At 39.5% G+C, this 12,723-nt stretch overlaps 1 protein-coding gene across 1 annotated transcript in view; it reads right to left on the reverse strand.

Annotated features, from left to right (window-relative positions):
• Nucleotides 1-12,091: 12,091 nt before the first annotated feature.
• Nucleotides 12,092-12,723, reverse strand: part of slx9 (SLX9 ribosome biogenesis factor) — a 28,949-nt gene continuing 28,317 nt past the window's right edge. Inside the window, exon 6 of the mRNA XM_071528303.1 lies at nucleotides 12,092-12,607. Coding sequence (XP_071384404.1) covers nucleotides 12,481-12,607 — 127 coding nt within the window. The 3' untranslated portion in view covers nucleotides 12,092-12,480. The remainder of the gene's footprint in view (nucleotides 12,608-12,723) is intronic.

A 12,723-nucleotide genomic window follows, 5' to 3' on the forward strand; every position in this document is an offset into this window, starting at 1 on the left:
AGCGTATATTCAGTGATTTTTCAATTCTGTCATTTCGTAGCATCTCAATTACACTTGGACCGTTGGGGGGTTTTTGAAGGAAGGATATTTCTAGATTGAAGTTGCCGATAGACGATATTTTGTGCCGATATTCTGCACATTTAAAATACTATTTTCACACCAAATTCCAAACAAGAGGCACTTGAGCTGCCTAATGTCCTGCCATAATCAGCATGAATTAAATCAGTTATGCTAAAGAGGGCACCAATTAAGCTAATAAATGTGTTAATTAGCAAATATCTCTATGACAACGTACTTGTCTTCACATGACACATTGTATTAATATGGACTCCATATCTTAGAGCATTGATTCTCAACCTTTGTCATATCAAGGACCCCTAATGTAGTCCACATTAGAGCCACAGACCCCCATTTGATGAGTTTTGTCTCTAAAACCCAAATCTGAGAATATTTGTATTGTTAGATATGATTTTGTCCAGAATTCCAGAATGACTATCTGTATTGTAAGTAGAGAGATAACAGTGAAACTATGATCAAAACAGTCATTCTTCTACATTCTCTAACTGTGTTAACTTCTTGTAAATGAAATAATGGTGAAGTTTAACAATTCATCAGTTTGCTGGGGACCCCCTGGAACCCCCTCAAGTACCTCTGGTGGTCCCCGGACCACCAGAGGTACCAGAGTGTGTAGTGTCCTTGAGGGGGTTCCAGGGGACTTCACCATTATTTCATTTACAAGAAGTTGATTCTATAGGGGGAACTTGTTGTGTAAGTATGATGTTTCTACCATGGTGGAGGGACAAAATAATTGCATGTATTAAGTATTTCCCCCAGAATTGTATTCTTGTATTTGTGGAAAAAGCCTCTGAAACAGCATTTAGACCATCATGGGACACTAAAACTCTCCATTGAAAGCCAGACTAATGAAATTCTCTGGTGGGTTTTTGGTGATGCGGGTGTCATTGCAGGTTTTACAGACTGACAACCCCTGAAGCTGTTGAGTATAATCAGATCCTCACCTCCATCATATCGGCATTAGGCAACACTGATCACCTGTACATTGATCGAACTCTTGTCTCAATGTCTCGCAGTTCGATTCAAATAGACGTTAAGCGCACTCTGCCTGCAAGAGCACAAATCGATTTGATGGCCAAAGTAAACGCTGTCAAGCTTGACATCAGCAAACGAGGCATGATCCATAATGATCAGTGCCGTATGTCACCCGCAGAGTCTTTCCATTTCAGTCCAACTCGACTTGAACTTGAATGCACGGCGGAGCGAAAATGACTTGGGGAGTAATTTAAGTCATCTGGTTAAGCTGGAGGCACATTAATTGTCTAAAAAGGGGGATTCACCAATCTCCAAAAGCTCCGACCACCCAATCTCCCCCGACTAATCCCCGAGTCTGTAACCTCACAGCGTCCCGCCGCTCAGGCCGGGATTTACTCCAAGATACCACATGGAGTGGTATAATACAGGCTGCTCCTAAGTAGTTCTAATATTCGAGAGGGGACGGGCAAAAACAGAATTAAAATCACATTTGGCAAGCACATTACATGAAAGAGGACTTCGACTTTACAGGATATAGAGTCGGACGGGACCGCGCATTCAATGAGAGAAGGACCTGATGAAAAAACATGAACACGTGGAATTCAAAATGCCAAAGTGTCCCTTTAAGGACAGAATTAAAGGGATGGAATTCCTCTCTTTCATAACATCCTTTCCTGATGTTTCCTCTAGGGCTGCAAGGGCTCTAGGGCTAATCGATTAGTTGTTTGGTCTATAAAATGTCAGAAAATTGTGGAAAAATGTGGATCAGTGTTTCCCAAAGCCCAAGATGACGTCCTCAAATGTCTTGTTTTGTCCACAACCCAAAGATATTCAGTTTACTGTCATAGAGGAGTAAAGAAACCAGACAATATTCACATTTAAGAAGCTGGAATCAGAGAATTTTGACTTATTTTTCTTACTCAAACCGATTAATCGATTATCAAAATAGTTGGCGATTAATTTAATAGTTGACAACTAATCGATTAATCGTTGCAGCTCTCGTTTCCTCCTTCCATTACTACATCCAGAGCATCGGGAAAGTCATCCTCCGCAGCGGACGACGCAAACTTTCTAACCTTTATTATGACGGATGTGAGTGCCGAGGGATGAGTCAAGTCTCTCGAACGATGGCCGCTGACTGAGTCATGCGAAATAGATTTTTTTTTTTTTTTTTTGAATAGACATGCGTGCAAGTGAACATGCATTCTGTCATCTGCCTTTTCAGTTCTATTTTGGTGCATGTAGGCTAAGTGGAGGACAAGAGCAAACGCCTGCGGCAAGTTGAGCCAAGCCATGCAGAGGCTAGAAGTAATTGCAGCACAAATGAATCTGCCAAATAGGCGTTCTGATGTAGCCGACGGCAGCTTCCCTCATATGGGAATAGCGAGTGATGATAAACCATTCTTGGTACGAGAATAGGCTATTAATGTGTTGTGCATAATTAATGCGCGTTTTCCAGAAATAAACAGATGTTTAATTCACACCATCTCAAAGTTAAGAGTCATAAATGTACAATTTTGACATGTTTTTTCACACTGAGTAAGAAGGACTGAGCTTTTACATTGTGGTTTTGACTAGTTCAGTATGATTGGTGTCTCTTTGCATGACAAATAGACCTATGTAACAATTTATTTTTCCATCAGTGAGGAACATATAGGCGTAGTCATTTGGAATTGAGGCTGAACTGTTTTTCAAACGAGCTTGACGGCACAGAATGTAGAAAAAAAAAAAATCAAATACTCTCATAATACTCACACTAACAGTATTGGTTGTTGTCATTTGGAAATGTCTGCTTTGTTTGAGCTTATAGGATTCCTGCCAAAAATGATGGATGAAACACATTCCCTAGCCTAATATTTCCTCATGTGAACCGTGTGTAATCTTCTATCACAAATGATCACTTTTGAAACATTCAATGTGGAGATTATCATTTTCATCATGCCCTATGGTATCATATTTTGACGTTAACACTCATTTTCTATTAGACTTACCACTAATAGGCATTGTGGTGTGAAAACCTGCTGAAAACAGGCGAAGTGTGCACTGATTTATATTCACTTATTTTGAACTAGCCTAAAAGGGGCAAACCGAACAATTTAAGAATGTATATTTTGTTCCTATGGTCTATGAGAGTACAAAATATTTTTGAACATGTAGGCTATAACCAAAGCCAGAACACTCCAACTGTGACACCAGACTAGATGTGAAACATCAAATAGATGACTGATGATTTTGTGATCAGAACAGAGAATGTTTGAGACTTTTTTTTTAATAACTGTAATTGTCAGTAACAGTGTTATCACATAGGGAAGCGTCTAGCCCCTATTCTCTTTTATGGAGAAAACCTCACGCCGATCTACATTTAAAATTTGCCAATTTAATGCTTCCTTGCTTATTGACAAAAGTACATAGCTCGTAAAATAGAACATAAAACCTTTAATGAATGATTTGGCTCCTCTCTTCAATTCGCCATGCTTCCAATACACCAAGCAGCACTTGCTTACATAAAATGTCAACTTTTATAACTGGTTCGCTCGTTATTCCCACAAACTTCTTCAACCAAAATACACTGTCGTGGGCGGTTGCGAGCTATGTGAGCCAACTGTAAAGTTGAGATTTTATTGCAATGAAGTGCTGCCTGGTGGATTATATGTATGCCGAATTCACGAGTGGATACTGTTGATACGTAAAAGCTCCCAAGTCATGTTCTACGATGTATGTATGTTTGCTGATAATTAAGCAACACTAAATTTCCAGCTTTTTAATAGAGGCCGGCGTGACTTTTTCTCCATACAGGATAGAATATACATATATCGGGGCTACCCGGGTCTGACATCTTGATGACATTATGGTAGAATCAAGTCTCAAGATCCAAATTCTCTGGTGTCTGGCTTTGTAAAGGAACCGTTCATGTAAATAATGCTAAATGGACTATCCTACACCATGAAAAGACTACAAATGAACTCTCAAAATATAGCAGTATAACCCTTAACGTCCATATTTTAAGAGTCGTGATCGCAGGATCCTCAGAATCACGCATGCATCAGTGAGCTTCCGCGTGAAGAGAACGTAATACCGAACTCCATTCAATAATCTTGCAATTTAAAGTATCCTTGCTTATCGGCAAATGTGCATACCGTAAAAAACACGACTCAATATCGTTTCTGTCTCATTAGTAACCACTCTTCAATTCGGCGTGCAGATAATAACCCAGGCAGCTCTTATTTCAGTAAAATTTCAACTTTTACAATTGCTTCGCCTGTTGTTCCCAGTAGTTCCAATAATCTTCTTCCACTAAAATATACCGTGGTGGGCAGCAGCGAGTAGCGTATTCCTGTTCTAAAAGTTGAAATTTTAGTAAAACAACAGCCGCTTTGTGGCTCATGTATATGCCGAATTGAACAGTGTCCCTTACTGATTAAAAAACATATTGTCTTATGTTTTATGAGGTATGTACTTTTGACAACAAGCAAGACAAGTTTAAATCGCCAGATTCTTTAATAAAGTTCGGCATTGAGGTCTCTCCATCGGGCGTCTGAGTGTAGGCTGTGTGAATTCAAGCAAAAAATGATGAAAGCAAGCCACTGTCGGGTACTTACGGTGAGCTTCTGTGCAAAAGGTGCTTTCAGTCAAAGGGTCGAGGATTGAAGTCTCTCCTAAAGCCAACCGACGGGTCCGACGCAGGTGATGCTGCGGCGGGGGAAAACGCGTAAAACTCCGCTGTGCCCAATGGACGGCTTGGAATAACACAATGGTGGTGAGTAAATAAGCTATGCGGGGTGAGGGAGGGAAAAAAAAAACACACACACACATACACACCAAATCACTGGGCAATATCAGCCTGGCAAGGTCTTTCCTGGCTGCTCTAAAAGCTGCCTTCTCTTATTGGACAGGAGGGAAGAGGTGGGCGCAGGAAAATGAGGCCACATTGGCGCGTTACGCAGCGACAGGCAGCGTGATTGGACACACTTGCCTTAATATTGACAGAAACATGTTTTTATAAGCCATGTGTAACACTACATTTAAAACGGCTTTATAATAACCTACCAACCGGGAATGTTCCCATGGATATGATTTTCCTGCCATTTTACCCTTTTTTCCTAAAAATGTTCCATCTGAAAACATTCATTTCCATAACAAAATGACATAAAACATCCTGTATATTTACTGTAAATTAATATTTCTGTTTTACTCCATATTCATACCCTTCTCATTTGTCATATATTGCATCTTGATATTTTATCATTTTTGCACTTAATTCATTCTGCATACAGATCATATTTTTGTGTATTTTCATATCATACATAGCCTACATTCACTCCTTTTTTCCTCATAATGCTACAGCATCCATATCCTACATCCATACTTTTCCTCATACTTTTCATTCATATTCTACTTAACATGTTCTAGTGTTGAAACTCAGTTCTGTATGTGTAATTCCTCCCATTTGCCATATTAACTTTTTGTATTCGAGTTTTCTTTGCAGTATCCTATAATTTTTTTTGTGTGATTTTATTACAAACTAGCACTTTTTATATTTAGCCCAGATTTCCCCAATAAAACAACACTGTAATGTAGCAGTATTTGAACTAAATTGCTTTTACAATATAAAAAAAATATAAAAAAATATAAATAAAAAACTGCACTGACAGTTGCAATTTGCGAGCATACAGCCCTCAATTCATACAATTTGTGAAACCTGTGAACCAGAACCGTGGACTCCAGATCCCTCACGACATCTGGAATTACTACCAGTTATTAACATTCCTCCCTTTTCTGGAACCATAAATTTAGGACTTTGAGGAAACTCATTACAATTTAATAGTTCAGACATTCCACATAAACATCATTTAGGAAACAGAGCGCTCGGGGTGGATTTAGATGCCAGGATTACATGTGGTGCCGGGATGAGGTTTGGGCATGGCCAGTACAGAGCCTGACCTGCTTTTTCCAGGTCAAGGTGATGGATTTTCTTTTTTTTTTTTTTTTTTTGCATTTTTTAAGCATTCTAGTTTTTGTTCCATGGCTCTGTCTAGAACAGCTGTGATAGTGCTGTATCTTGGTGGGAAGATGAATGGAAAAACACATAAAGACACAGAGAGGTAGTGGAGAGTGAACCACCATTTTAGGCTGACATAAATCTTCATGATGTAAATTCATACTTTACATCATAGTGAGTAGCATCAAATTGATGTATGTTATAGATGGATAGGGTCTTTTAAGGTAAACAAAGAAGGGTAAATTCATGATCTGAAAATACAATTGATTTTTCTTTATTGGTGGTTGTTTACCTTGACTGGAGGTTATAGTTTACCCTTCTACCCATCTATCCTTTTACCTCATATTCCAGGATGATTTGTGTTTTATTTGTTCCAATCTTAGTCAGCCTTAATGGCTAAAAGCATAGATTGATGTTCTGGCATTAATACAAATCACATCCAATCAGTAACAAAATGGTAAATAAAAAGGAGGGTAAACTATGACCTCTAGTCGATGATCATAATGAGAAAAAACAACTACCAATATGAAAACACAACAATTATAGTTTCGGAAAGGCATCAAAAACAGAGTTGAGGTGGCTTTATGGCTTTACCCTCCACCACATCCCATATAACAACAGAGAAACAACATGCTCATTCAAGTCAATGGCATCTGACTGGGTGAGACTGGCACCCTCACTGCTGTACCAATATAAAACTGATGGTCTGATGGCTGAGACGCTATAATTCTATAAGCCTATTAATAAGCTGCTGTTGAAGCTTTAAGAAAAACAAATCTGGAATGGAAATTAAATCAGACTGTTCAATCAATATTTGCGAACACAAACAACTTTCTCCCAAAGTTAGATACTGCAGTGACACGAAGAGACAAAATCTACTAATTTCACTGACGACCATTCTGATTTTGTGGACTTGTAGAATATGTTTGAGCTTTTACACCCAGATATATCTCATTATGGTGCAAATAGAAAATGTGCCCATCCATCCTGTGGGAACCAATCACTGCATCCACAAAACCAACTCAATGCCGATGGAAAAGCTCCAGCATTTGTCTCTTAATGTCTCATTTGTAGCTTTTGTTGGCCATGTTCCAAACGGACTGAAGAGTCTCAAGATCATAGGAATAACATTATAGAAATTCATATGTTCTTCTATTTATGTGCACATATGATCGAACATGTATAAAAGGTGTAATAAGTATGATTTTTCTTTCTGCCCTATAGCACACAATTACCGGTAACACTTTACAATAAGGGTCACTGAGTTAAGTGTTAGTTAATGCTTAATAAGGGTTAGTTAATGCTTAATAAGCATTAACTAACCCTTAATTAACAGTTAACTAATGTGTAATTTACTAATGGTGTTCATGTTAACTAAGGTATTAATTTATACATTAATAGTTTATAAAGATGACTATTAAATAATGTATAAATTAATACCTTAGTTAACATGAACATCATTACCAGACACATTAGTAAACTGTTAATTAAGGGTTAGATAATGCTTATTAAGCATTAACTAACCCTTAACTTAGTGACCCTTATTGTAAAGTGTTACCATTTACCATATCAGGGTGAGGGATAGGGTTGTCAATCAACATCAGTGACTCAAATTCGGCCAGGTGCTGAGATTTCTCACTTTCAAAACTCACTTTCTCTGGAGAGAAAGAACTGACACAATCCAAAAGCTTGAAGAAAAGTTCTGAAAGCTTGAAACTTGGTTTTCAAAGTTTGAAGCTCAGTTTTGAATCTCTGTGGGAAAGAATGTGTGCTCTTGTTTGAGGTTCCATGGTCAAAGAAAGTTTTGCAAACTTTGTAATTCCCGTTTGAATACTTGTGAATTTTTTTGAATGCTTCTAACTTCAAGGTATAGTTCATCCAACACTGAATTCTTTCATTATCTACACCCCCTCATGCCAGTTGAAACACAGGTGAAGTTTGTCCATATAACACACAGGGAGGTTGCCAGCACAAATTCGTAGCAGCCTTCTCCAAAACAACTGAAGTCAATGGAGACTGGTTCTTAGAGTTCCAAAAAGGGCAAAAATGACCACAAAAGTACAGCTCCTGCAGCATAATCCAAGTCTTCTGAAGCCAAATGATCGCACTGTGAGTGGAAAAGACCTATATTTACACCATTATTTGGTGCAAAACTTCACAAAATTTTTCTTATTACTTACTCTAACACTATACTTGTAAATTATTTCACATACCTCCGTTCTTTGTAGAGATGCAGCCCTTGGCATAGCAGTTGACTTCAGAAGAGGTAATTCTGTTTTTCTTCCCTGGACTTTTTGATGCCAATCGTCTGAGAAGAAATGTTCGTTACACAGCCGGATTTGCGGGAATTCAATGGAGGAGTTGACATCCAGCGATTAGCCACAGCCTCTCTGGGTCATGCAGTGATAGTCTGTGAAAAGTTTGTTGTCACAGTTGCGTCCCATGATGCATCTGGGGAAGAGCACTCCCTCCCTAAAAACACTGGCGCTAGGGATAAACTACAACAGCTAGGGAAATGAAAACAGCTAGTTTTCGAAAGCAATGGCTGTAGTGGAGATTTGCACTAAATAATTGTGTAAATATTGGTCTTTTCCACTCAGTGCAATCGTTTGGCTTCAGGAGACTTGGATTATGCTGCACGAGCTGAATGGAGTAATTTTATGCTCATTTTTTGCTCTTTTTGGAATTCTAAAGAACAGGTCCCCATTGACTTCTGTTGTTTTGGAGAAGGCTGCTAAGGAGTTCTGCTACCTCCCTGTGTGTTATATGGACTAACAAATTTCACCTGTGTTTCAACTGGCATGAGGGTGAATAGGAAATAACAGAATTTTCATTTTTGTATTGGTCTAATTAATGGTTAGACTTGGCCCTGATTGGCTCTCCTCAGAAGAAGGATTTGAACTGGAAACCCTCCACCCTCCACTCCACAAGACTTAGTATTCAAATTCAATCAATAAATACCCTTTTAACTAAAGTAAAAATTATTTGCAAGCATCATGAAGAACATTATTGTTACCCTGAGCCACAGCATTTTTGAAAACAAAATCATGAAAATTCAACAGCATGGGACCTTTAAGCTTGTTTTTGGGGTGAACTTCAATGTGAAAACACGTGCTCAGGTTAATTCTAGTTCACCATGACTCATTGACACTGTTTTAAAGGAGGCAGCCAGGCGAGAGAGGAAGCCCTGCAGCAAAGTTACGTCTGCTTAATCACCAAGGTCCACTCAGACTGTACAGTAGAGAATGGCTTCTCTCTATGCTTATGTTTATGTCTTTTTATAGTCACATTTAATATCATGTTTAATTAAGGTATACATACTTTTTATGATGCTGCTTAATTGGCCAGATCTGTCTTGAAAAGATTTTTTTTTTATCTCAGTGGGACTATTTAGTAAAATAAAGGTTGAGTAAAAATGCTCAAAGCAATGTTGTTTTTCTTTAAACTTGCAACAAAAAAGTCAGTCATTATGTTTGGTCTCTTTTTCCATCTCCGCCAGCATCCCACTGCAGATATAAATGACTCATGTATGAGAAATAGGCAACTAAGCTTGAGGGGCGCAATGCTCATCTTGAGACAGACTAAATCAGAGAGGCAGACAGTGTGCTTAGCTGAGAAATGTACACACACATCAGTGGTACAGAATCAAAAAGGCGCTCTTTCACCCCAATTATTTTCTCCTTATGCCTTTTGAAGAAAGTGAAATACGGAGATCTTGCAAAACAACTCAAAAAGGATCTTTTGAAAAACGTTTTCTCCAGTGAGACTGATGGGAATAAACCAAATGTGATGAGGTTCTTTTGCAGAGTCTCGTCTCTAAAGAGGCAGCCTCTGTTGGTCCATCAGTGTTGACTGAAAGTTGAGGCTAAACTAAAAGCGAAGAGGAAATCTGAATGACACTCTGACCCTTACTTTCTTTACTGGCCACCAACTGACTAAAACTTGCCCAAAGCACCAGTACAACAACATGAATGCTGTCTCCATAAGATGGACAGACAGAGTGAGGGAGACTGAGATAAAGATAGAACAACAAAAACTACAACGACATAGTGTATGCTAAAGTGTTAGCATGGAGCCTATTTCTCAGCATAGTGTATGCTAAAGTCTTATGGAGCCTACTATCACTCTACATAGTGTATGCTAAAGTGTTAGCATGGAGCCTATTATCACTCAACATGCTAAAGTGGTAGCATGGAGCCTATTACTCAACGTAGTGTATGCTAAAGTGTTAGCATGGAGCCTATTACTAAACATAGTGTATGCTAAAGTGTTAGCATGGAGCCTACTATCGCTAGGTAAAGAGTTAGCATGGAGTCTACTATCACTCAACATAGTGTATGCTAAAGTGGTAGCAGGGAGCCTACTATCACTCAACATAGTGTATGCTAAAGTGGTAGCAGGGAGCCTACTATCACTCAAAATAGTGTATGCTAAAGTGTTAGCATGGAGCCTACTATCACTAGGTAACGAGTTAGCATGGAGCCTACTATCACTCAAAATAGTGTATGCTAAAGTGTTAGCATGGAGCCTATTACTCAACATAGTGTATGCTAAAGTGTTAGCAGGGAGCCTACTATCACTCTTACTATTTAAATAACACATACTGCTAATTGGCATTCAAGTTAATATGATTCACCTGTGTATCTGCCTTTGTAATTGTGATTTAGTCCTTTTTCATGTCCCATGCTTGCGTAATTCCTAACCCCCTGTATGTCATTCAGCGTGTGTTTTTAATCCTCTTTAGAAATCCCAGGCTTCAACACGAGTTGGATGAGGTCTTTTGCTTGTCTGGAGACTTGTTACAGCATGGCGCTTTAATCCCGTTCCTTCCTGTCTCCTGTGTGTTTGAACCACCTCATCCTCTGTTGTCACCGACTATCACCTGGAGACGAGTGCCTCCGTCAAGCCTGACTTGAATGCAACCGACAGCGCAGGAATGTGGGACGGGACAGTTAAATTACAACCCAGTCATTTAAGAAAATAAAGAAACAAAAGACTGTCCATACCTGTGCTGACAACTTACATGGAAGTAAAATCTCTTTGCTGACGTTCGTCCATTGAGAGAAATATTTAAGCTGCAATGTGTACAGTCTTCAGTTCGTCATCAAAACAAAGCCAAGAAAGCTGCAGGAACATTCCTCTCTTTGTACTTTCCAGTTACATATTGCATCTATTTCTTCATCTGTTTGCCTGATATAAAGCGTGAGGCTTAATATACAGTGGGTGCAATGAAGGAATACATCCACTTGTCTATACATACAGTATATATAGAAGGCAGCCAACAATGAGCTCTGATTACTTTTAATTTGACACTGTATTCTTCCTTCAGTATCCATTATTAATGAATCCTAATGGCCCGAGCCAGCACTGAATCTTCTATTGATTAGGTTTTTCTTACCTCAAATCTAATCATAGTGAGGGCTGCTTGGGGGGGGGGGGGGCTGGAGAGGCTGGTGTTTAAGCCAACTTTTGCCTTCTGTCACTTTACTTACACACTGGTAATCCTCTTTTGTCTCCATCTTTGTTGCAAAGAGCTCATTGCTGTGGTGTTTCTGCACTGCACTTCCCAGAGATCACCTGTCAATCAAACTGTCTGATGCAGTTTGAGTTTCTCTTTTCTTTGTCTGTTAAGTCATGGTGGCTATCGCTGCTCATGCTAATTACCCAGTTCTTCTTCTATTTATTTCAAACAAACTGGAAACGTAAAACGCATCACTTCCTGTGTGCCAGAGGATTTTTCCCAGGACAGAGCTACCAGCCACCTGGTGTTAAAACAGCAAATGGGAAAAATTTCATGAACTGGATATAGGTTGAATCACTATTGTATTCTATCAACTGACAGTAGAGAGTAGCAAAACAGACATTTATTTATATTAAAATGTCAGTGAATATTAGTTTACCATCTGAAATGTGAAACCACATACTAATGCGAAGTAGAAGGTGCAAATCTGGGACACATATTGTGATTTCCTTGCCAATGGTTGAGGTGAAGAAAGGTGAAAAAATCACCAGGAATACAGAAAATGCACAAAAAATTTGAGCTTTGAATGCAGCACAATTTATTACTAACTAGGAAATGTGGACAAGAAAACCGAAAGGATCTCCCTGGTAGACATTTGCAATTACTATACTTTATGCTACAAAAAAACCCAGGCTCTGCACGTCAATTGTGCTTTTACATGGCCCCTCATAGCGTCTCTGTCCCTTTATATTGTTGTCTGGGACAAGTGAACAGCACCCTTCAACCGACGGTGCCACTTTGGCAGGTTGAGAGATGTGGAAAGGGGTGCAAGGTTATCGGGTCCCTCCCATTTAAAACCGAGGGTGGACTGGGGTGGCGTTTTCCCCTTCAAAATCGAGGGTTTGGGTGGGATGGGGCCTTGGTTAACTCTCTAGGAGCTGTTCAGTCTCACAATGTTCTGCCGCTGATGTTAGCTGGGGCCTTGCTCTTCCTCCTGCCTCATCCTCTTCCTCAGCTGCTCGCCGATATCGGCCAGAGGGTTCGTCTTTGCGGCGAGGCTCTTTACCGCCTCGCCGAACCGGCTGGTCTCCGTTTCCCTGCAAGCCGAGCAGAAACACACGACAGTGAGGGGTTGTGCTTTTGCAAATTCGGTGTCTAATTGTGCAGGATGCTTATGTTGATAGAGGGGTTGTGTCTTTGTTACTATGGGGAT

The sequence above is a fragment of the Centroberyx affinis genome, unplaced genomic scaffold (assembly GCF_046629955.1).
Source record: "Centroberyx affinis isolate AG114_WGS23_722 - 3 ecotype Tasmania unplaced genomic scaffold, CSIRO-AGI_Caff_v1 ptg001654l_1, whole genome shotgun sequence".
NCBI lineage: Eukaryota > Metazoa > Chordata > Actinopteri > Beryciformes > Berycidae > Centroberyx > Centroberyx affinis.